This window comes from Bombina bombina, chromosome 4, assembly GCF_027579735.1.
Source record: "Bombina bombina isolate aBomBom1 chromosome 4, aBomBom1.pri, whole genome shotgun sequence".
In the NCBI taxonomy this organism is placed as follows: Eukaryota; Metazoa; Chordata; class Amphibia; order Anura; family Bombinatoridae; genus Bombina; species Bombina bombina.
In genome coordinates, this window is record NC_069502.1 from 267164766 (window position 1) to 267192194 (window position 27429).

The 27429-nt window shown below is 37.7% G+C and overlaps 1 protein-coding gene across 1 annotated transcript in view; it reads right to left on the reverse strand.

Moving 5' to 3' along the window:
• Positions 1-7732: 7732 nt before the first annotated feature.
• Positions 7733-27429, reverse strand: part of MOGAT1 (monoacylglycerol O-acyltransferase 1) — a 56505-nt gene continuing 36808 nt past the window's right edge. The window contains exons 4-7 of the mRNA XM_053709961.1: positions 25450-25654; positions 24891-25065; positions 19072-19271; positions 7733-9198 (exon numbers count right to left, since the gene is read on the reverse strand). Of these exons, the coding sequence (XP_053565936.1) occupies positions 9044-9198; positions 19072-19271; positions 24891-25065; positions 25450-25654 (735 nt within the window). The 3' untranslated portion in view covers positions 7733-9043. The remainder of the gene's footprint in view (positions 9199-19071; positions 19272-24890; positions 25066-25449; positions 25655-27429) is intronic.

A 27429-nucleotide genomic window follows, 5' to 3' on the forward strand; every position in this document is an offset into this window, starting at 1 on the left:
GGATGTGGATCGCTGACAGGTGGCAAGAGTGAGACTCTGCCCAGCGAATTATCTTTGAGACTTCTAACATCGCTAGGGAACTCCTGGTTCCCCCTTGATGGTTGATGTAAGCCACAGTCGTGATGTTGTCCGACTGAAATCTGATGAACCTCAGTGTTGCTAACTGAGGCCAAGCTAGAAGAGCATTGAATATTGCTCTTAACTCCAGAATATTTATTGGGAGGAATTTCTCCTCCTGAGTCCACGATCCCTGAGCCTTCAGGGAGTTCCAGACTGCGCCCCAACCTAGAAGGCTGGCATCTGTTGTTACAATCGTCCAATCTGGCCTGCGAAAGGTCATACCCTTGGACAGATGGACCCGAGAAAGCCACCAGAGAAGAGAATCTCTGGTCTCTTGACCCAGATTTAGTAGAGGGGACAAATCTGAGTAATCCCCATTCCACTGACTTAGCATGCATAATTGCAGCGGTCTGAGATGCAGGCGCGCAAATGGCACTATGTCCATTGCCGCTACCATTAAGCCGATTTCTTCCATGCACTGAGCCACTGACGGGCGTGGAATGGAATGAAGGACACAGCAAGCATTTAGAAGTTTTGATAACCTGGACTCCGTCAGGTAAATTTTCATCTCTACAGAATCTATAAGAGTCCCTAGGAAGGAGACTCTTGTGAGTGGTGATAGAGAACTCTTTTCCACGTTCACTTTCCACCCATGCGACCTCAGAAATGCCAGAACTATCTCTGTATGAGACTTGGCAACTTGAAAGCTTGACGCCTGTATCAGGATGTCGTCTAGATACAGAGCCACCGATATGCCTCGCGGTCTTAGAACCGCCAGAAGTGAGCCCAGAACCTTTGTAAAAATTCTCGGGGCAGTGGCCAACCCGAAGGGAAGAGCTACAAATTGGTAATGCCTGTCTAGAAAGGCAAACCTTAGGAACCGATGATGATCTTTGTGAATCGGTATGTGAAGGTAGGCATCCTTTAAGTCCACTGTGGTCATGTACTGACCCTCTTGGATCATGGGTAGGATGGTCCGAATAGTTTCCATTTTGAATGATGGAACTCTGAGGAATTTGTTTAAGATCTTTAGATCCAAGATTGGTCTGAAGGTTCCCTCTTTCTTGGGAAACACAAACAGATTTGAATAAAATCCCTGTCCTTGTTCCGTCCGTGGAACTGGATGGATCACTCCCATTACTAGGAGGTCTTGCACACAGCTTAGGAATGCCTCTTTCTTTATCTGGTTTGATGATAACCTTGAAAGATGAAATCTCCCTTGTGGAGGAGAAGCTTTGAAGTCCAGAAGATATCCCTGAGATATGATCTCCAACGCCCAGGGATCCTGAACATCTCTTGCCCACGCCTGGGCGAAGAGAGAAAGGCTGCCCCCCACTAGATCCGTTTCCGGATAGGGGCCGTTCCTTCATGCTGTCTTGGGGGCAGCAGCAGGCTTCCTGGCCTGCTTGCCCTTGTTCCAGGACTGGTTAGGTTTCCAGGCGTCTGGAATGAGCAACAGTTCCCTCTTGTTTTGAAGCGGAGGAAGTTGATGCTGCTCCTGCCTTGAAATTTCGAAAGGCACGAAAATTAGACTGTTTGGCCTTTGATTTGGCCCTGTCCTGAGGAAGGGTATGACCCTTGCCTCCAGTAATGTCAGCAATAATTTCCTTCAAGCCAGGCCCGAATAAGGTCTGCCCCTTGAAAGCAATGTTGAGTAATTTAGACTTTGAAGTCACGTCAGCTGACCAGGATTTAAGCCATAGCGCCCTACGCGCCTGGATGGCGAATCCAGAATTCTTAGCCGTTAGTTTAGTCAAATGAACAATGGCATCAGAAACAAATGAGTTAGCTAGCTTAAGCGTTCTAAGCTTGTCAATAATTTCATTCAATGGAGCTGTCTGGATGGCCTCTTCCAGGGCCTCAAACTAGAATGCCGCCGCAGGAGTGACAGGCGCAATGCATGCAAGGGGCTGTAAAATAAAACCTTGTTAAATAAACATTTTCTTAAGGTAACCCTCCAATTTTTTATCCATTGGATCTGAAAAAGCACAACTGTCCACAACCGGGATAGTGGTACGCTTTGCTAAAGTACAAACTGCTCCCTCCACCTTAGGGACTGTCTGCCATAAGTCCCGTGTAGTGGCGTCTATTGGAAACATTTTTCTAAATATAGGAGGTGGGGAAAAGGGCACACCGGGTCTATCCCACTCCTTGCTAATAATTTCTGTAAGCCTTTTAGGTATAGGAAAAACGTCAGTACACACCGGCACCGCATAGTATCTATCCAGCCTACACAATTTCTCTGGAATTGCAACTGTGTTACAGTCATTCAGTGCAGCTAATACCTCCCCAAGCAATACACAGAGGTTCTCAAGCTTAAATTTAAAATGAGAAATCTCTGACTCAGGTTTCCCCGAGTCAGAGATGTCACCCACAGACTGAAGCTCTCCGTCCTCATGTTCTGCATACTGTGACGCAGTATCAGACATGGCTCTAACAGCATTTGCACGCTCTGTATCTCTCCTAACCCCAGAGCTATCGCGCTTGCCTCTTAATTCAGGCAATCTAGATAATACCTCTGACAGGGTATTATTCATGATTGCAGCCATGTCCTGCAAGGTAATCGCTATGGGCGTCCCTGATGTAATTGGCACCTTATTAGTGTGCGTCCCCTGAGCGGGAGGCGAAGGGTCTGACACGTGGGGAGAGTTAGTCGGCATAACTTCCCCCTCGACAGAACCCTCTGGTGATAATTCTTTTATAGATAAAGACTGATCTTTACTGTTTAAGGTGAAATCAATACATTTAGTACACATTCTCCTATGGGGCTCCACCATGGCTTTCAAACATAATGAACAAGTAGGTTCCTCTGTGTCAGACATGTTTAAACAGACTAGCAATGAGACTAGCAAGCTTGGAAAACACTTTAAAACAAGTTTACAAGCAATATAAAAAACGTTACTGCGCCTTTAAGAAACACAAATTTTTCCAAATTTTGAAATAACAGTGAAAAAATGCAGTTACACTAACAAAATTTTTACAGTGTATGTAATAAGTTAGCAGAGCATTGCACCCACTTGCAAATGGATGATTAACCCCTTAATACCAAAAACGGAATAACAAATGACAAAAATGTTTTTTAAACAGTCACAACAACTGCCACAGCTCTACTGTGGCTTTTTACCTCCCTCAATACGTCTTTTGAAGCCTTTTGAGCCCTTCAGAGAAGTCCTGGATCATGCAGGAAGAAGCTGGATGTCTGTGTCTGTAATTTTTGCTGTGCAAAAAAAATGCCAAAATAGGCCCCTCCCACTCATATTACAACAGTGGGAAGCCTCAGGGAACTGTTTCTAGGCAAAATTCAAGCCAGCCATGTGGAAAAAACTAGGCCCCAATAAGTTTTATCACCAAACATATGTAAAAAACGATTAAACATGCCAGCAAACGTTTTAAAATACACTTTTATAAGAGTATGTATCTCTATTAATAAGCCTGATACCAGTCGCTATCACTGCATTTAAGGCTTTACTTACATTACTTCGGTATCAGCAGCATTTTCTAGCAAATTCCATCCCTAGAAAAATATTTTAACTGCACATACCTTATTACAGGAAAACCTGCACGCTATTCCCCCTCTGAAGTTACCTCACTCCTCAGAATATGTGAGAACAGCAAAAGATCTTAGTTACTTCTGCTAAGATTATAGAAAACCCAGGAAGATTCTTCTTCTAAATACTGCCTGAGATAAACAGTACACTCCGGTACCATTTAAAAATAACAAACTTTTGATTGAAGAAATAAACTAAGTATAAAACACCACAGTCCTCTTACGACCTCCATCTTAGTTGAGAGTTGCAAGAGAATGACTGGATATGGCAGTGAGGGGAGGAGCTATATAGCAGCTCTGCTGTGGGTGATCCTCTGGCAACTTCCTGTTGGGAAGGAGAATATCCCACAAGTAATGGATGATCCGTGGACTGGATACACTTAACAAGAGAAATAATGGTATAGCTTGAATGGGCTGGAGAAAAAAAAACGCATATAATAATGTGTTTCTTACTGAAAAATGACCTACAGTAGGGCTTAAATGTGACAGCATCTTTAAAAAAAGACACACAAAAGAAAACATAGCAGCTTAGCACACCATTGTAAAATATCTCAGTAGTTTAAGGGTCTCCATCCCAAACTTCACTTGGATATTTCTGTCTCATATTCTTTTCCTGTTGTCTCCAGTCATATCAATTTTCAAGTTCTCAAACGGTCACCAGGGCCGCCATCAGGGGTAAAAGGGATGACTCCTGTCAGGGGCCCACTGTGCCAGGGTGCCCCATGAGGCAAGCACAACTATTATTTTTTTTAATTTTGGCAGCCACAAGAGAGCACTACATATGAGTGCTATTGGGCATGGGAAATGTCATAACAAGGAGTACAGCATTAGCATTTGAGAGGATTTCTGAGTGTGCACTAAACCACTATGCACAGTGTGAGACAGACTTGGCACTTCAGTTTGTACAGTGTGTGCCTGAGTCAGACAGCAGATCACTTTCATTTACATAAGAAGAAACTGTGGGCGCCTAAAAGGCAAGTCTAAAGAATGTCTAAAGAATTATATAGAAGTTGATTCAAATAAATTTATCTGTATAAAAATTGTAATGTAAATCCTATAAATCAAGAAACTGAAAAAGGGAATCTCATATGAAATAGGTGAATGAATATATGATAAATCGATAAATATAAAAATAGGTAAAAAAATAAATAAATAAAATTATATATATATATATATATATATATATATATATATATATATACATACATACATACATACATACATACATACACACTTTATATTATCCCACACTATATGACAAAGAAGAAGATCTCATATGTCTATTAGTCCAAGAAAATAATGAGCAGCAAATGCAAAGGTAAAAACCAACATACACACCATATAAATAATCAGTTAGGATAAACCGATAACTTTAACCTCTGCTGCAGACAGGGCAAGTATCGGTGCACGGAGTAGATAAAGTTTCCAGGCAGAGCGAGACAAGTCACAAACTGTCAATCCGGCGTGTTAGGTGAAATTCAGCAACTGTGCTAACAGCACAATGTGAAAAGAGAGAGTTTGTACCTTATTTGAGAGACTCTGGAGCTCCGAGTATTTATATCCAAGAGAAGGTAATTATATCACCTAGAAAACAGCTCTGGGATCCTTTTTTTTTTTTTTATCATGCATGTCACACACTGTTGCTTGAGGTGATGGCAATGTGCAGAAATGTTAACTCCTGTGAGTGTAAATGTGGGTGTCTGTTTTTATAAATTTGTGTTTTTGTTGGTTTCTCTATGAGTGTGTATTTGTTTTCTTCTGTGGGTCTCTCTGTGAGGGTGTGTGTCTGCATTTTCTGTAGATGTCTCTGTGAGGGTGTGTGTGTGTGTAAGTCTTTGTGCATTTTCTGTGTATGTCTCTGTGAGGGTGTGTATGTGTGTGTGTAAGTCTTTGTGCATTTTCTGTGGATGTCTCTGTGAGGGTATGTGTGTGTGTGTAAGTCTTTGTGCATTTTCTGTGGATGTCTCTGTGAGGGTGGGTGTGTGCGTATGTCTTTGTGCGTTTTCTGTCGGTCTCTCTAGTCTTCCCAACTCCTGATCAATGAATCTGTGGATCCCTGCAGACCTCCAGTTTCCTCATACAAAATGGATGACAAGATATGACTACCTTTTTTTTCCATAGTTCAAGTCAATCCAGAGATTTTTAAACTCCAGATCCATGACTTCCACTGAATTCATGCAACATTCCACGGTTCCTTTTGAAACCTTTGCATCCTATTTCTCCTCTTCCAATATTTATTGTAAATGGAATAGATGACTATAAAGTTGTGGCCCTCTTCTACCTATAGTAGAAAGGTTTTAGGTAAGAGAAAATGTTTTGCGATTTTGCTGAAAACACTGATATCCTATATTGGTGCTCTTCCCGATTGTCTATTGAGCGTTGTGCTTGAAATGGCTACTGTCAGATATCTTACCCTACAAGATCAAGTTATTTGCTCCTTTTAATTGGGGTCAGGTAGTCCAGAAATGCTGCCCTGTTGCACACTAAATTGTACTACACCTTGCAATACTACAGGGAGTGCAGAATTATTAGGCAAGTTGTATTTTTGAGGATTAATTTTATTATTGAACAACCACCATGTTCTCAATGAACCCAAAAAACTCAATATCAAAGCTGAAGTAGTTTTTAGTTATAGCTATTTTAGGGGGATATCTGTGTGTTCAGGTGACTATTACTGTGCATAATTATTAGGCAACTTAACAAAAAACAAATATATACCCATTTCAATTATTTATTTTAACAAGTGAAACCAATATATCATCTCAACATTCACAAATATACATTTCTGACATTCAAAAACAAAAACAAATCAGTGACCAATATAGCCACCTTTCTTTGCAAGGACACTCAAAAGCCTGCCATCCATGGATTCTGTCAGTGTTTTGATCTGTTCACCATCAACATTGCGTGCAGCAGCAACCACAGCCTCCCAGACACTGTTCAGAGAGGTGTACTGTTTTCCCTCCTTGTAAATCTCACATTTGATGATGAACCACAGGTTCTCAATGGGGTTCAGATCAGGTGAACAAAGAGGCCATGTCATTAGATTTTCTTCTTTTATACCCTTTCTTGCCAGCCACGCTGTGGAGTACTTGGACGCGTGTGATGGAGCATTGTCCTGCATGAAAATCATGCTTTTCTTGAAGGATGCAGACTTCTTCCTGTACCACTGCTTGAAGAAGGTGCATTCCAGAAACTGGCAGTAGGACTGGGAGTTGAGCTTGACTCCATCCTCAACCTGAAAAGGCCCCACAAGCTCATCTTTGATGATACCAGCCCAAACCAGTACTCCACCTCCACCTTGCTGGCGTCTGAGTCGGACTGGAGCTCTCTGCCCTTTACCAATCCAGCCACGGGCCCATCCATCTGGCCCATCAAGACTCACTCTCATTTCATCAGTCCATAAAACCTTAGAAAAATCAGTCTTGAGATATTTCTTGGCCCAGTCATGACGTTTCAGCTTGTGTGTCTTGTTCAGTGGTGGTCGTCTTTCAGCCTTTCTTACCTTGGCCATGTCTCTGAGTATTGCACACCTTGTGCTTTTGGGCACTCCAGTGATGTTGCAGCTCTGAAATATGGCCAAACTGGTGGCAAGTGGCATCTTGGCAGCTGCACGCTTGACTTTTCTCAGTTCATGGACAGTTATTTTGCGCCTTGGTTTTTCCACACGCTTCTTGCGACCCTGTTGACTATTTTGAATGAAACGCTTGATTGTTCGATGATCATGCTTCAGAAGCTTTGCAATTTTAAGAGTGCTGCATCCCTCTGCAAGATATCTCACTATTTTTTTACTTTTCTGAGCCTGTCAAGTCCTTCTTTTGACCCATTTTGCCAAAGGAAAGGAAGTTGCCTAATAATTATGCACACCTGATATAGGGTGTTGATGTCATTAGACCACACCCCTTCTCATTACAGAGATGCACATCACCTAATATGCTTAATTGGTAGTAGGCTTTCGAGCCTATACAGCTTGGAGTAAGACAACATGCATAAAGAGGATGATGTGGTCAAAATACTCATTTGCCTAATAATTCTGCACTCCCTGTATACAATCCACTTTTGCACTGTTACATGTACTAAAAACAAGTAATAGTTTTTATTGTAAAAATTAAAAATCTACAAAAGGAAAGCTTAGTACATTTTTATTAAGCAATACATCCAGAATATATAATTAAACACTTCATGATAAACACTATATAGCTTGTAAAGGGCAGACGTGCAAGGAATATACAGCAGAATGTTATATATTAGGCAACTTCCAAAAATACATTTTAACCAACAATATAGCTTTTTATAAAAATATATTTATTCACATAAATAGTAAGCTTTTATGTTTCTATTGAAACTATACCAAATTGTATACATTCACGGGATGGATCTTATGACAAATTAGAAGGGATTTTATTTTTAAAGCTATTCTAAGGGAATATAAAATATTTCCTCAAAAATGTACAGACAGTTTTAATGTTTTAGAATGAACTGAAACTACCACAACTTAACTTATATGGTAGATATGAGCATCTGAATGTGTAGAAACGTTACTTATGTAAAAAACTTATTGGTAGCATTTAGTCCTTTGTAATGTGCAATTTTTCTGCATTTTTTTTGTGTAGGTCCATAAAAAGAAATGGGGAAGGGGAGGAATTTTAAATATAAATATATTCTTATAAGTGTAATGATATAGTCATCAAAAATGATTTACAACGCTGAACACAGTAACTGACAATTTTTGGCAAACAGATGAATATTTCGTTACATAAGATAGTCATTCCATCAGTTAATTTACTGCCCAAAATCACAAATCCCTGTGTCTATTTAGATATTATGTATGTAGCACATCAACTATTACCCTAAAATGATTAAAAGGTAGCTAAAAGTTAACAGCATGCACTCACAAAGGGTGTTAAAAAAGCTCCTATAGCCTTGATTTAAAGGGATATTAAACCATAGTTATTTAGGGTCAATAATACTAGAATGACATGTTGTAATGAACTATATCCCTTCATTGATTTGTGCACTACCAGTCAGTATTTTTTACTTTTGGAATTATCAGTATTTCAACACAAGCTAATTTTCAAGATAAGGTGAGAAAATATAGGCTGATACTATAGGAACAAATCCAGCATACAATAGGAAACTGTATTTCAACATATACAATGCAGTATTTGTTAACCCTATGTTTAATTACTTTCCATAATTTATGGAGGGATTGTATTATCAAGTATAACATTTAGTAAGTGATATGTTTGATTTACTAACAGGTGCTGAAAATATCTAAACATCTAAAATAACTGATGCACATAAACCAATGTACAGTGGGTCATGATGCACAAAGCGCATGGTAGTTAACTCCGAGGATCTGGTGCTGGAGTAGCTAGTGAGGTTATGTGTTGCTGAGCGAAGATTTCAGGTTTTTACAGCAGCTAATTGGCCAGGTCATGTGAAGATGAGGGACTTATGTTCAGGGATCCCATATTTTTCCTTATTTTCCTCAAAGAGTTCTTGTAGAGCATTAAGGTACTTCTGATGAAGTGTCTCAATTTCCTCTTGTGTGGGGTTTGACATCTGTACCACTGGTATCGGCCTGCCAACTATAGAAGAAACGTATGCAATACAGTTAAATTACAGAAACTCAAGAAGATATTAAAATAGAAACTAGGCCTATTAATGTCAGTTTATATATTTAGTTGATGCGCTACATCTCTCTTACCTCAACATTTAGCAAAGTTTGATCTAAAAGTTATTAAATGTTGCCAAATTTATATATGAAAATGCTGAACCAGAAACATAAGGCATTTGCATCTAAGTGTTTTCTATCATATCCCATAAAAACATGGGCTTCTCCTCAATAAGATGCATTTGAGAACTATCATAGATAAATAATTACACTCCATTACTCAGTAGCTCTTTGCTTAGAGCAGTGTTTTTCAACCAGTGTGCCGTGAGAGATCCTCAGGTGTGCCGCGGCAGACTGACAACAGTGTGACATATTTTTAAAATTTTGCTTGTTTTTTACTCCCAGTGCAGGGGTGTCCCTCTTTCAAATTTTAAAATATTGAGAGGTATGTGACAGGCTCATCAAGCAGAAAGGCAGGCATCATTTACAACCATGACATATTGACATTCATTCACAGACAATCATTATGATTGTTTGTGAATGAATGTCAATATGTCACGTATAGTTTGTAGGAGGCATGCATTACAGCACAATACATACAGTATGTGTGTATGTATGTATATATATATATATATATATATATATATATATATTATATTATATTATATATACTGTATTGGGCTACAATGTGTGATTTTTTTAAATTTTGGGATGGTGGTGTGCCACAGGATTTTTTTTTTATGTAAAAAAGTGTGCCACGGCAAAAAAAAAGGTTGAAAAATCACTGGCTTAGAGGGAGATTTAACTGCTGGACTACAGTAGTATGGTTACTACTCGCCATGCTATTGCTTTTCATCCTGTTCCAAAGCCATTATCTTATGTTAACCCTTTGCAAGTGCTAGTTAGTGAGTCTCGCAACTCTAGACTGGGCACCGCGATCTTTGTGCTTAAGTATTCTTTTCACCTTGTGACAGAAGTGTTGAATATTAAGCCTGTTCCTACAACTGTCTTTTTAAAGACATTATATTTTTTTAACCCCTTACAAGTTTGTTATTGAGGCTCTGGGGCATATGTATCAAGCTCCAAATGGAGCTTGCCAGAAACAGCAGTTATGAAGAAGCGGTCACAAAGACCCGCAGCTCCATAACCTGTCCGCCTGCTCTGAGCAGGCGGACAGACATCGCCGGAAATCAACCCGGTCGAGTACGATCGGGTTGATTGACACCTCCCTGCTGGCGGCCTATTCTGCAGGGGGCGGCGTTGCACCAGCAGCTCTTGTGAGCTGCTGGTGCAATGCTGAATACGTATTGCTCGCCGTATTCAGCGATGTCTGTCGGACCTGATCCGCACTGTCGGATCAGGTCCGACAGACATTGATAACTAGAGGCCATTGTATCTTCACACTGGGCACTGCCATTTCGGAGCTTAAGTATTCTTTCAGTGGAAAAAGCAAAGAAGAAGGCGCCACAATAGTGCTCTATCAATAAGATAAAACAATCACGCACAGGTAAAATGCAAACTTACAGGATCCAAGGCACTTGAGAAGTGCCACAGGTACGTTCTGAACTATTAAAGCTGTTCAGCAAGCTTCTCTTTCGTGTGAGCTGAAACGACAGCCTCGCAGTTGCTAATCCAGGGTGACCAGTCAGTAAAGTGCTTGAATTCTGATATAACCACAGCCTCTGCACAAATATTCGGATAAAATAAAGCTTGTGATGACAGAAATAAAATCAACTTTTGTTTATTGTTGAAACACAACGCGTTTCCCGGTCCTCCGACCGTTTCATCAGGTGTATACATTATAATCAAACATCACAGCTTATAAATGATCAGTCGGCGTCTAACAAAATTGAGTGTGCCTGCGTACACAAATAAAAGACCAATCAGTGCATGGTAAAAAGTCGGCAAGTCCCCTATTTGTCAAAACAGAGAGTGTGTATTTTCATTGATAACAATAGCGTGTAGCAACGTTAAATGCGCTTGCCCATAAATTGAAAACCAATCAAAATACAGGGAAAACCAGCTCTTACCCCATTGGGCAAAATGGAGGGTGTGTATTGTTACTAGCGTCACCCAACACACATGCACAGCCTAAGTTATATCAAAAGATAGATGATCCATAAAATACAAAACATAAATATAAATTAAAAATTCTATACAATAATGAACTGTAGCAATATTGACATAGATATGAGTAAACATGAGTGTACATATTATTAACTCACGGACTGCTAACAAAAATGACCAGATCCGTGTTAACCTATGTATAAGCAAGTATACATCAAGTATACCATCCAAGTCAAAATATATCAAAAGTTCCCTAAACTTTTAAAAGATTCTTAAACAAAAAAATTTTAGTAAGGTAACACAAAAAAAAAAAAATGTTAACGATCAACAAGGACTAGATGATTCACATATATCGTCCCTGTATGGGGACTCCCATATAACATGACATTCTGAATGTCAGGAATCCTAGGCCTAGATTTAGAGTTGGGCGGTAGCCGTCAAAACCAGCGTTAGAGGCTCCTAACGCTGTTTTTTACCGCCCTCTGGTATTTGGAGTCAGTCAGGAAAGGGTCTAACGCTCACTTTTCAGCCGCGACTTTTCCATTCCGCAGATCCCCCTACGCCATTTGCGTATCCTATCTTTTCAATGGGATCTTTCTAACTCCGGTATTTAGAGTCGTGGATGAAGTGAGTGTTAGAAATCTAACGACAAAACTCCAGCAGCAGAAAAAAGTCAGTAGTTAAGAGCTTTCTGGGCTAACGCCGGTTTATAAAGCTCTTAACTACTGTGCTCTAAAGTACACTAACACCCATAAACTACCTATGTACCCCTAAACCGAGGTCCCCCCACATCGCCGCCACTCTATTAAATTTTTTTAACCCCTAATCTGCTGACCGCCACCTACGTTATACTTATGTACCCCTAATCTGCTGCCCCTAACACCGCCGACCCCTATATTATATTATATTTATTAACCCCTAATCTGCCCCCCTCAACTTCGCCTCCACCTGCCTACACTTATTAACCCCTAATCTGCCGAGCGGACCGCACCGCTACTATAATAAAGTTATTAACACCTAATCCGCCTCACTCCCGCCTCACTAACCCTATAATAAATAGTATTAACCCCTAATCTGCCCTCCCTAACATCGCCAACACCTAACTTCAAGTATTAACCCCTAATCTGCCGATCGGAGCTCACCGCTACTCTAATAAATTTTTTAACCCCTAAAGCTAATTTTAACCCTAACCCTAACACCCCACTAAATTAAATATAATTTTATTCTAACGAAATAAATTAACTCTTATTAAATAAATTATTCCTATTTAAAGCTAAATACTTACCTGTAAAATAAACCCTAATATAGCTACAACATAAATTATAATTATATTATAGCTATTTTAGGATTAATATTTATTTTACAGTCAACTTTGTATTTATTTTAACCAGGTACAATAGCTATTAAATAGTTAAGAACTATTTAATAGCTAAAATAGTTAAAATAATTACAAAATTAACTGTAAAATAAATCCTAACCTAAGTTACAATTAAACCTAACACTACACTATCAATAAATTAAATAAAATACCTACAATTATCTACAATTAAACCTAACACTACACTATCAATAAATTAATTAAATAAAATATCTACAAATAACTACAATGAAATAAACTAAAGTACAAAAAATAAAAAAGAACTAAGTTACAAAAAATAAAAAAATATTTACAAACATTAGAAAAATATTACAACAATTTTAAACTAATTACACCTACTCTAAGCCCCCTAATAAAATAACAAAGCCCCCCAAAATAAAAAATGCCCTACCCTATTCTAAATTAAAAAAGTTCAAAGCTCTTTTACCTTACCAGCCCTGAACAGGGCCCTTTGCGGGGCATGCCCCAAAGAATTCAGCTCTTTTGCCTGTAAAAAAAACACATACAATACCCCCCCCCCAACATTACAACCCACCACCCACATACCCCTAATCTAACCCAAACCCCCCTTAAATAAACCTAACACTAAGCCCCTGCGGCTTGATAGAAGACTTCATCCCGATGATGGACTTCCAACTTCAGCCGATGATGGATTTCTTCAGCCGCCGCTTGGATCCAGACTTCAGCCCGAGGATGGACGTCACTCTTCAGCCCCCCGCTTGGGCTTGGATCAAGACATCGGAGGCTCTTCTGGACAGATCGGGACCCGGTGAGGTGAAGACAAGGTAGAGAGATCTTCAGGGGCTTAGTGTTAGGTTTATTTAAGGGGGGTTTGGGTTAGATTAGGGGTAGGTGGGTGGTGGGTTGTAATGTTGGGGGGGGGGTATTGTATGTGTTTTTTTTACAGGCAAAAGAGCTGAATTCTTTGGGGCATGCCCCGCAAAGGGCCCTGTTCAGGGCTGGTAAGGTAAAAGAGCTTTGAACTTTTGTAATTTAGAATAGGGTAGGTTATTTTTTTTATTTTGGGGGGCTTTGTTATTTTATTAGGGGGCTTAGAGTAGGTGTAATTAGTTTAAAATTGTTGTAATATTTTTCTAATGTTTGTAACTTAGTTCTTTTTTATTTTTTGTACTTTAGTTAGTTTATTTAATTGTAGTTATTTGTAGATATTTTATTTAAATAATTTATTGATAGTGTAGTGTTAGGTTTAATTGTAGATAATTGTAGGTATTGTATTTAATTAATTTATTGATAGTGTAGTGTTAGGTTTAATTGTAACTTAGGTTAGGATTTATTATACAGGTAATTTTGTAATTATTTTAGCTATTAAATAGTTCTTAACTATTTAATAGCTATTGTACCTGGTTAAAATAAATACAAAGTCACCTGTAAAATAAATATAAATCCTAAAATAGCTATAATATAATTATAATTTATATTGTAGCTATATTAGGGTTTCTTTTACAGGTAAGTATTTAGCTTTAAATAGGAATAATTTATTTAATAATAGTTCATTTATTTCGTTAGATTTAAATTATATTTAACTTAGGGGGTGTTAGTGTTAGGGTTACACTTAGCTTTAGGGGTTAATACATTTATTAGAATAGCGGTGAGCTCCGATCGGCAGATTAGGGGTTAATACTTGAAGTTAGGTGTCGGCGATGTTAGGGAGGGCAGATTAGGGGTTAATACTATTTATTATAGGGTTAGTGAGGCGGATTAGGGGTTAATAAGTGTAGGCAGGTGGAGGCGACGTTGTGGGGGGGCAGATTAGGGGTTAATAAATATAATATAGGGGTCGGCGGTGTTAGGGGCAGCAGATTAGGGGTACATAGGGATAATGTAAGTAGCGGCGGTGTACGGAGCGGCAGAATAGGGGTTAAAAAAATATGCAGGGGTCAGCGATAGCGGGGGCGGCAGAATAGGGGTTAATAAGTGTAAGGTTAGGGGTGTTTAGACTCGGGGTACATGTTAGAGTGTTAGGTGCAGACGTAGGAAGTGTTTCCCCATAGACAACAATGGGGCTGCGTTAGGAGCTGAACGCGGCTTTTTTGCAGGTGTTAGGTTTTTTTTCAGCTCAAACAGCCCCATTGTTTTCTATGGGTGAATCGTGCACAAGCACGTTTTTGAATCTGGCTGCGTCTGTAAGCACCGCTGGTATCGAGAGTTGAAGTTGCGTTAAATATGCTCTACGCTCCTTTTTTGGAGCCTAACGCAGCCATTCTGTGAACTCTCAATACCAGCGGTATTTAAAAGGTGCGGCCAGAAAAAAGCACGCGTAGCTAACGCACCCCTTTGGCCGCAGAACTCTAAATCTAGGCGCTAGTAAATATACAGGTGGAAGATACTATAAATCCTCTATTCCTATAGAACCTATAAGTATACAAATATTAATAACCACATGTATATTACATCATACATAAAATTGAAATAAAAAAATATATAATAAATAAATAATTAAAATTACCTTACTAAAATTATTTTGTTTAAGAATCTTTTAAAAGTTTAGGGAAGTTTGATATATTTTGACTTGGATGGTATACTTGCTTATACATAGGTTAACTCGGGTCTGGTCATTTTTGTTAGCAGTCTGTGAGCAATGTTAATAATATGTACACTCATGTTTACTCATATCTATGTCAATATTGCTACAGTTCATTATTGTATAGAATTTTTAATTTATATTTATGTTTTGTATTTTATGGATCATCTATCTTTTGATATAACTTAGGCTGTGCATGTGTGTTGGGTGACACTAGTAACAATACACACCCTCCATTTTGCCCAATGGGGTAAGAGCTGGTTTTCCCTGTATTTTGATTGGTTTTCAATTTATGGGCAAGCGCATTTAACGTTGCTACGCGCTATTGTTATCAATGAAAATACACACTCTCTGTTTTGACAAATAGGGGACTTGCCGACTTTTTACCATGCACTGATTGGTCTTTTATTTGTGTACGCAGGCACACAATTTTGTTAGACGCCGACTGATCATTTATAAGCTGTGATGTTTGATTATAATGTATACACCTGATGAAACGGTCGGAGGACCGGGAAACGCGTTGTGTTTCAACAATAAACAAAAGTTGATTTTATTTCTGTCATCACAAGCTTTATTTTATCCGAATATTTGTGCAGAGGCTGTGGTTATATCAGAATTCAAGCACTTTACTGACTGGTCACCCTGGATTGGCAACTGCGAGGCTGTCGTTTCAGCTCACACGAAAGAGAAGCTTGCTGAACAGCTTTAATAGTTCAGAACGTACCTGTGGCACTTCTCAAGTGCCTTGGATCCTGTAAGTTTGCATTTTACCTGTGCGTGATTGTTTTATCTTATTGATAGAGCACTATTGTGGCGCCTTCTTCTTTGCTTTTTCCACTATCTCTTAACATTTTTCTGCATTTATTATTATTTTTGCACTGGTATATTGTTTACCTTTTTTACTTTATTTCCACTCTACACAGTGCATTTATTTTACTGTCTTTATGAATTTAAACACTAAAAACCATATGCAATATGTGCAGACACATTTTATATGTGCCTTCGACTGCACACACAGATATATATTGAGTACATGAATAGTATTTTTTAATACTATTTTACTTATGTACTTATATTGACACCATTTTGTTTTTCACCTTTGAGATTCTTTTTTATTATTTTACTGTGTTATTTTTAAGAATATCACTTTTTACGTTATAGGCGCCTTTAACTTATACCAACACTTTGACTAAGTAATCTTTCACCCTGTGACAAAATTGTTGAACATTCAAATGAATGACATTGTAATCATTTTGACAAGTCTTAATGTGCACTTTAGTTTAGTGTGCACAATACAGAGCAGGAGCATTACATTTTTTGCTGTGGCTGCATTGCTCTATATTATTCCTGAATGCTTTTTAATATTTGCTATGCAACTTTGAAACGGTGTAGAAAAAAATTGCAAAAAGTACGCAGCTTCTACTTTTTGTTGTGCAAGGTAAACCAAAGTGCAATGTACATTTGTCAAAAAGTTGACAATCACCAGTTTGTGAATGTTCATTTTATCTGACACAAGTTGTAAGAATATATGGGCTCCAAGATAACAGCACACATTATAAAGATGCAGACTAATCACCAAATTGATACAGCAAGTTGGTTAGTAATAACGGTGACGTATTGATCACATTACCCATCACCACGTTGGTACAGCTTTCCATATGGAGCAAGTTGTTCGGTAATGGGCACCAGGAAACATGGTAATGTATCTGTCATTTTGTTACCCTATCATCATTAGGCTTCATCTCTTTGGATACACCCTTTGTCATTAATGAAGTCTGATGAGCATTGGTAGATATGTGAAGGTGTATGTTAAATGAGTAATAAAGCAGATTGGTTGCCCAGGGATTTAAAAAACAACATGTACACCTAAAAACAATGGTTTGAATCTTTTTCACATTGACAAAGGCCTGTATATGGCACAAAATGGGTTTGTGTATTTTTTTCTTGTGATTCTACACTGTGGATGCTGAGGTTCAGGTTATCGGTCAGAAATTTGTGGGTGGTGGGGACACAGTATTTCTGAGCTAATGTGTGATAATTTTTAAAAAGATAATGTTGGGTTCAGTTAGATTTCTTGTGCATTTGTTTAGTATTTTGATTTATTAAATAATTTATATGATAAAAAATAAGGCTAAATGTTAGATTTAAAATAGTAGGTTGATGCATAGATCCCATACTTCTCCCTCTTTTTTGTCAATTTATACTTCATCAACTATAATGTGTTAAAATAAGAGAAAGACTTTAAAGAGGAAGATGACTGTAGGCGCAGGATGAAAAACAATAGCATGGTAAGCGGTAGTCCTACAACTGTATTTACACAGTGCATTTTAATGTGTCTAACAAACGAGGATTAAAAACAAGGTTTTACATTTCTTTTAAGACTATGGAATATGCCTGTTTTTTTTTTTTCTTCCATTTTTGAGTGAGTACTTAAAGGGACATAATACTCATATGCTAAATCACTTGAAACTGATGCAGTATAAATGTAAAAAGCCGACAGGAAAATATCACCTGAGAATCTCTATGTAAAAAAAGAAGATATTTTACCTCACAATTTCCTCAGCTCAGCAGAGTAAATTCTGTGTAAAAAGTTATACTCAGCTGCTGGCCAGCTGCAGGTAAATAAAAATAAAAAATGAAGAAATGAACTGCAGCCAATCAGCATCAACAGTGCTGAGGTCATGAACTCTTTTACTGTGATCTCATGAGATTTGACTTCTCTCTTTTTATTTATGGAAATCTCATGAGAGTTAAGCGCTCAACCTGGGAACGAACAATAGCATAATAGCTTGTTCTATGGCTAGTTACCACCCAAGAAGCTGCCTCTTTCTGCTCAACATGTGCCTTTCACAGAGAAGAACTCTCCTGAAGCACATCAGTCTGATCCTGACTTCACAGTACAGTCCAGCTCCGAAATACCAGGCAATCCCTCGAGAGAAACAGCAAAACCCCAGAGTGGCACCCTAAAATGAACAGGCACAGAAGTTTTTCTAGCTTTTGTTCTGTCTCAGCTGAGTGCATCTCTCTCTTTTTATATTTATGCAAATTGCTCTTGTATCTCCCTAAGAGTAAAAGGGGAAACCAGACGTGGACTCCTTGCACACATGCCCTTAGAAAGATGCGACTGCACCTCACTGACAAGGCTCACAGAAGGCCGAAACGATCATCTGGGGTTGTTGTTTCTCTTGTTCAGAGAAGAATTGCCTAGTATTTCGTGCTGGACTGTCATTGGGCAGGGTCAGACTGATATGCTACAGGATATTTTTTCTCTGTGAAGGGGCATAGTGTGCTAAAAGAGTATGCACCCTGAGTGGCACCCTAAAATGAACAGGCACGGAATTTTTTCTAGCTTTTGTTCTGTCTCAGCTGAGTGCATCTCTCTCTCTTTTTATATTTTTTTATTTTCATGAGATTTCATTGTAAACTTCCTTAAGCTGAATAGGGAAATAAGATGAGAGTGCATGTAAGCTCGCTCCTTCTGCTGTCCTGGGACAGACATACTGAATCGTTGCTTAGAAGTCCTTTACAATGGGATGTGGCTACTGAGAAACTTTTGATGTAAAATATATTTCTTTTTTACATAGAGATGTTCAGGTGATATTTTCTAGTCAGCTTTTTAAAGCTATGCTGCATCACTTTCAAGTGTTTAAACATTTGGGTATTATGGCCCTTTAACTATGGCATGAATGTAAGGTTTTGTTGCCATTTAATATGGAATATTAACAGCATCGCTGCATACTTCAGTACTCTAATTTTCACATCTAAGTTACTGGGCTAACAAGAAGTTATCTGTTTACAACATAAATCAATTCAAAGCCTGTTGAAAGATTAAAATCTCCTGCATAAGAAGTATCACTCACCTATGGTGTTAATGGGCATCCTGTATGGTAAAAGGCCAAAGCTATATTGGAATATACCACGAGCGTGAAATATTGGCAGAGCAAATCCCATGATTTTCTGCAGCCTCTCTTGGATTTTCCGCAGAAAAGAACCCTTTGGATTTGGCATCTGAAGGAACAACTCATTTTCTCCAAATGAAAACACAGGTACTAGGTGGGCCCTAGATAACAGATTGAGAAAAGTAAAAAAGAGCCCACTAGATGTTTAAGAATCTACTTCATATAGAAAATTAAAAAGGTCAGATGTGAATCATTCAATACTTACAATATAATATATCTTGTTTCATTAATAGTTGTTTTATCACTGAACTAAATTACCCAGGGCATTAATTTATATACTTAGTAAGTAAATTTGAAGAGAAGGGAAAACATATATAATCTTAGACTTGCTAGGTCCAGAAACAAGGTCTATCTTAAGGTATAACAAAGCAGGTCCCTCGGAAAATGCAGTACCATTACCCAATTCTCACAAGTAGGAAACGTTCCTTCTTGTTATAGATAAACAAGCACTCACTGGACTTGTAAGAAGTGAAAATAGTATTTATTCCATATACATACAAACATACAAGTGACGTTTCGGGGTGTTCACCCCTTCATCAGACCAAAAATAGTATATGCATTGAAACCCCACCCTCTGTGCAAAAAAAACAAAACCCCACCACCAACTGTTACCATGGCAACTGTTGTACTCAATCAATCAAGTGTTTATTATACATTTAAAATAATCTTAGTATGTATATCAGAGTGTATATATAACAATCCATAAATGTGACAAAATAGGGGGACATAGATATGATCATACATCTCATCTGGGGATAAATGCATGTGCATTATGTCTAATGATCGTGTCTTAGGTGTACCGGTATAATAACAGACTTGTTCTCAAACTTGTCTGCATCTAGTAATCAACATTCACCAACATAATATGGTATAGTGTATTTTCAGGGAGAAATCCTACCTCTAGAGATGTTACTGTAACACCGCGAAACATCACTTGTAAGAAGTGAAAATAATATTTATTCCATATACATACAAGTCCAGTGAGTAATTGTGCTTATGTATGTATGTATGTATGTATGTATGTATGTATGTATGTATGTATGTATGTATGTATGTATACTCCACCCCTGTACTCTTCATAACCAGGGGCAATCCAGAAAATAGGTAATATAGAATAATCTCATCATATAAAGGGCACTCGCAGGAATTGAAAATCTAACTTTATTAGTAAAGCTTCATAAAAGTCAGATGTCAACGTTTCGGCTCATAGTCGAGCCTTTATCACGACAACATGTCCTAAAAAATGCAAAACATAAAAAAAATACAACATAATCACACAAACGTGAACCCCTTAACCCCACAATTATTCTGATATCGCCTAAAGCATACCAAAAAAAAAAAATACACTAGATAAAAACATCAACATAATATGTTCCTACTCAAACTATTGTAATGTAAAGTCAAAGGAGACAGGTTCATAAAAAAAAAAAAAAACTATATTTATACCAGTACCAAATCTGGGTAGAAGCCCCACCAGTAATGGGTATACCAATCACACATCTAATTGGAACTAAGTCGTATGCAAACTAAATTTGGCATGGCAATTAGCCACAGGTCCCAAACTGTAAAAAATTGGGGAAAATAAGTTATAATAAAGCCACAAGAAATCACCAAATGACTCACATAGGTTCTGTGGTGTACGTAATCAAGAGAATACAGAACAACAATACTAAACAAACCTCGAAACTTAAACAATTCCAAGCTAGAACTAAAGAACAAATACATAAACCAGCCATAAAATAAATTTATAATAAAACAGCCCATACCTGCTTCAAAGCCCTCTATTCTTGAAATCAAAAACCAAACTAACTCACCATAGAGAGATGAGCAGGGCAGCATACAGAATACAATGGTCTAAATCAAAATCTATTGTGCCTAAAAAAATATATGACTATAATATAGTCCCATAACCACAAAATGTGAGAAGTGGATAAACAACAACTCTAAAACCCCGTATTAAATACTAGAACAAAAAAAAAAAAAAAAATATGTGTGAACAGCACTACCTGCTTGTAAGACCCATGCATGCATACATACATACACACATACATATATACATACATACACAAAAAGGAAAAAATGTCAGCACTTGGAGAGTACTGTGGGTCTATTTGTCTTATTTCACATATATATCCACATTTATTTCATATACTGTACATGTTTGAGACAGAAAATATTTATTAATCTAATAGTCCCGCACAGATTTAGAATGGATAGTCTTTGGAGCCGTAATTTTTCATACAGTCCGCAGTGCTGGTTCCTGTGTGCCAAAAAACCCGGCAGCTCGTCTGGTAAGGAGCAATCCCCTGTAAAGTGAGGTCCCTCCAACTACACAGCAGTGACAGCACCACCCGAGCACACCGGTTAATTGACTGAACAAGCAAGGCTCCATTCTTTGCCTCTATCTCTAAGGATCCGGAAACTACTGAGTCATTCAAGAAGTACTGGAGGGCTTTGACCAAGGAGTGAACATTTACTAACACTGTGCTGATAAAATACCTCATAGTGGATGAGGTAAAACCAAGTGAGTACGGATATTTCTTCTTCTTATGTGTGTATCTATATATAAAAAAAAACGTATTACACTAGGAGTGCCTCTGTGCGCTTGTCTACCTCTACATTTTTATATTTATATTTATATATATATATATATATATATATATATATATATATATATATATATATATATATATATATATATATATATATATATTATCTGAGAAGATTAGTACACATGAAAAATATTGAAAACAGCAATCCAAATCATGGTATCTCAGAACACGTCAACAAAATACCATCAGAGTAATCCAAAAGCATTTTTTATAAAAGACAATTAATAGGGCACATTAAACTCCATAAAGGGAGTGTAGATTCTTGGAACTAAGAGGGAACCTTGTTAGATTCACAAACAGGGGCAGGACTAGCATTGGTGCAGCAGGTGCAGTGGCACAGGGCCCATAGTAGCATAGGCATGTGCAGAATGTGTACAATCTTAATGCAGGGGAGATTTTTATTAGTGCACGTTGTCTATCATCTATCCTAAAAACTATTATACAGATAAGCATGTATAGTATTGCTATTGGCTATTAAAGAGTTACTTTTGGGGGGCCCAACAATTTTTTTGCACCAGGACCCTGTGTTGAGTATGTCCACTATTGTTCACAAACTAGGTACCTTAGATCCAAATGGGTTCAACCAAACTAAAATCTCGTTAGTTTGGGAACTAATTTGTATTGTTTTTTCAAATTAGGGTTGCACCGATACCATTTTTTTATGTCTGAGTACAAGTACAGATACTTGTTTTCAAATACTCGCCGATACCAATTACAGATACTTTTTTTTAATGTCATGCGACAGTTTACCAAGCACAATACAGACTAATTATTTAAGATTCCTTCTTTTTAATTATAAAGGACTGTAATTCAAAAGACATTATGAAATAATAAAAAAGTTCACAGAACATGTTTATAAATAAAAAATATTACAATAAAATATTAAATTTAAAGGGGTGATACAATTGAGTTGTAGGGTTGTTATACAACATCAAGTAGACATTTGTATGGAGGTTTGACTCTAAGTTGAACAGTCTTTCACTTTCCATACTACTGCATGGGGCAGAAAGATATTTTTGGGCCATTTTAGCCAGAGCTGTAAATCTGTTTATTAACTGCCCAGTTCTTCAGGGGTTTGTCTGAACGAGGTACAGTGATCTCTCCTACAATAATACAAATAACAGCAATTTGTATTGGCAGAACAGTAGTAAACATTTTTTAATTTAGTCTCTACTCCAGTTTAAAATGAAATGGGAACCTACAGCTGAAAAAACGCAACAAGGTAGCATACGGGTAGGAAGTGGAGGTATCGGTTTAAGTATCGGTGCATTTGAACGAGTACAAGTACTCATGCAAATACTTGGTATCGGTACCGATACTAGTATCGGTACCGATACCGATACTAGTATCGGTATCGGTGCATCCCTATTTCAAATACAACAACATTTAAAGCAAGAGTTATAACACACAAAAGGGAACACTAAATCAACAAATGGCAGCAAAGAAAATGAGGAAAAAAAGAAATATGTTTGATCAATATAACTAACAAGGTGACAAAGAGCTTCTAGGCAAAAAAAAATTCCAGCCACCACAAAATGGCAAACTGTTCTCTTTCTAATTTTATGACAGAAGAGGAAGGAGCAAAAAGAATAGGCAAACATAACAATGTGCAGAGTATAAATAGGACACAGTGAAGCCACATACAATACAGCAAGAAAAAAATAAATAAGTAGCCCAGGCTGACATTTACCCAGTTAGCTTATCAATAATCACTCAATTTGGGTGAAGAAGGTGCTAATAGCTCTGTCATTGAGGGGCTGAGCTCCAGTCAGACACTAGGGAATATAAGAGACACAAAAATAACAAATAGTTGTGCCAAAGCCTCACCATGACCACCAAAATGGGAAGAAATATAAAAAAACAAAAAGAAATACAAAGCCCATCAGTTAAAGGCATTTCATATCATGTTGGGTCATGACAGAACCAAACAAGACTGCATAATACAATTCTGTTCTCATGAAATGTTGCACCTATGGCTTTCCCAAAGGATATTTACCAAGAGCAACAGTATCAACGCCAACACCCCAAAGAAAGAAAGTCAGACTCCCAACATTCAAAATACTTTGTAACAAGGAAGAGCTGTTTTTAAGCACATCATTTGGTCAGAAAACCAAAATGAAAAGATTGTTGTGAGATTTTCTTGTTCCCAGTAGCCAATTCATGCTTACTAGGTGTTTGAACCACAAAGTGGTGAAACACATAAGCAAAGTCTTACTCTGGAGCTACAAGGATTGCAGCTCCCAAGTAGTAAACCAATTAAAATTGGTGGCTAACTGTTGCTGAATTATTGGCTCAATGTCCATATCCTGCTCAGGAGGTGCAAGACTTGTGACTCCTAAGCGTGACTTTACCTATGTGTTCAACCTCTTTGTTGAGTTGAAACACATAAGGCAAGCCCTGTTTCCATGGGAGATTTCAAGCACAAGTTGCACGAGTGAAATTGGAACAGCGAGTATATCGTGAGCATCTATGTGCTCGTATTACAAACTAAAATTAAAGGTTTTTTTGCTCAAGAGCACAAAGTTTGTACATAAGTTATCAGAGTAGCAAGTAAACTGTTTCCCTTTAATAAGTTACCATAAACATAGCAGTTTCATGCTAAACAAATACAAATCACTAATACCATGGCCATTCTCCATTCTATCATTACAGGTGTTTGCATCGATACACTGCACAGTGTGAAATGACAATAACTTATGTTACAAAATAATAGCAAAACGTGTAAATAAATTATCTATTTGAGCTGGTGCATTATGGGTATGCAATATATGTGCATATAATGTGTTATTTATATGTATTATACTGTAAAATTAATCATATTTTTCTAAACTTTTTTCAAAATTGGTTTACTATATACAAAAAAAAATAATAATAATTTTGCAATGTTTTTTTATCTAGAATCAAGAAAAGAATATTAATATCTCACAGGAAAAAAATGGCCACAAATTTTCCCCATTTACATTAGTGGGCTTGTAACTGTTTTCACGCTGTTAATCGTGCTTTGGTAAAACTAATGAGCCTCCTTTTTTTAAACCCAATGGGGTTTACTTGCAGTATCCTGTTCTATACAGGATAATTGATATGTGTCCAACTGTCAAGGGAACCTACCCTCTTTTTAGAGCCACTTTGATAAATCCTTTACGATTCAGAATGTGAAGTGTTAAACTTCCAGGATGGGCATCCAAGGATTCCTCAGCTCCCCCAATTACTATAATGGCAGCATTTCCCCCTTCCTCTCTGCTCAGGACATGTGTGACACTCTTTTTGGAAGCAGAGACCGCGCCTTAAAAACAATGTTTAATAAAATATATTAGCATCATATTAAGAGGTGTATGTAAAAGTTAACAAGGATTCTGCATACGTTAACTGGAGACCCAACATGATCTATAAACCCATTTTTCATTGTAATAGATATATACAAGAGAATAGGGAGGTAGACATTCTGGCAAAAAAGGATAAACAAACATGCTTGCATTATACTGCAACAAATTATTTTTTAAAGAACCTTATATCTAAATAAAATGTTCTTCTTGACTCATTTTATTTAGACCTCTCATATATGGCTCAGAGTTCAAAAAAATGTTGGTATATTGGTCATTATGTTTATGGAGGCCATATACATTATAGTAAACTTTGTTCTCTCTTATTAAATGGGTTTCTCACTTACCCACAGACATGACGTATTCTCGGAAGAAAGGACAACGGAACCAGAAAGGCAAAATGTGCAAGTACGATGTCAGACCAGGAAAAAGTTCCTTAAAACCAGAGTAGTTCGTACAGAAGTTTCCAAATGCCCCAGCAACCAGAACTCCATGTGGGTGGAATCCCATGATGTAATTGTACCTTGGATCCAAGTCGGTGGTCTTTACAAGCTAAAATATAGCAGAATCTGTGATTACGTAAAAGAGAAAATATGACCGATAATAAATATGAATACAGATTTTATTTTGCCCATAATGATAAAACAAAGGTATATTAAATGTATGGTTCTTTTTCTCCTCCAAAATAAATAGAACAAATAAAAAAGTTACACTAAAAGGACTAGATTGCATTACAATATTGAAAAGTTACCACTGGTATAAAAAAAAAAAAAAAAAAGAAAATGCAAGATTACAAAGCTAATGAACTAAATTGACATCAATAATAAAAAAATAAAAAAACTGCCTCAAATATATTTAACAAAATGCGGCAGAAATATTCACCAAAAAACACTCTCAGTGTGCGTATGTATATATATATATATATATATATATATATATATATATATATATATATATATATATATATATATATATATATATATATATATATACACACATATATATATATACACACATATATATATATATATATATATATATATATATATATATATATATATACACACATACACACACACACATATATATATACATATACATACATACATACATACATACACACACACACAGGGGGGGCAGAATTATTAGGCAAATGAGTATTTTGACCACATCATCCTCTTTATGCATATTGTCTTATTCCAAGCTGTATAGGCTCAAAAGCCTACTACCAATTAAGTATATTAGGTGATGTGCATCTCTGTAATGAGAAGGGGTGTGGTCTAATGACATCAACACCCTATATCAGGTGTGCATAATTATTAGGCAACTTCCTTTCCTTTGGCAAAATGGGTCAAAAGAAGGACTTGACAGGCTCAGAAAAGTCAAAAATAGTGAGATATCTTGCAGAGGGATGCAGCACTCTTAAAATTGCAAAGCTTCTGAAGCGTGATCATCGAACAATCAAGCGTTTCATTCAAAATAGTCAACAGGGTCGCAAGAAGCGTGTGGAAAAACCAAGGCGCAAAATAACTGCCCATGAACGGAGAAAAGTCAAGCGTGCAGCTGCCAAGATGCCACTTGCCACCAGTTTGGCCATATTTCAGAGCTGCAACATCACTGGAGTGCCCAAAAGCACAAGGTGTGCAATACTCAGAGACATGGCCAAGGTAAGAAAGGCTGAAAGACCACCACCACTGAACAAGACACACAAGCTGAAACGTCAAGACTGGGCCAAGAAATATCTCAAGACTGATTTTTCTAAGGTTTTATGGACTGATGAAATGAGAGTGTGTCTTGATGGGCCAGATGGATGGGCCCGTGGCTGGATTGGTAAAGGGCAGAGAGCTCCAGTCCGACTCAGACGCCAGCAAGGTGAAGGTGGAGTACTGGTTTGGGCTGGTATCATCAAAGATGAGCTTGTGGGGACTTTTTGGGTTGAGGATGGAGTCAAGCTCAACTCCCAGTCCTACTGCCAGTTTCTGGAAGACACCTTCTTCAAGCAGTGGTACAGGAAGAAGTCTGCATCCTTCAAGAAAAACATGATTTTCATGCAGGACAATGCTCCATCACACGCATCCAAGTACTCCACAGCGTGGCTGGCAAGAAAGGGTATAAAAGAAGAAAATCTAATGACATGGGTTCCTTGTTCACCTGATCTGAACCCCATTGAGAACCTGTGGTCCATCATCAAATGTGAGATTTACAAGGAGGGAAAACAGTACACCTCTCTGAACAGTGTCTGGGAGGCTGTGGTTGCTGCTGCACGCAATGTTGATGGTGAACAGATCAAAACACTGACAGAATCCATGGATGGCAGGCTTTTGGGT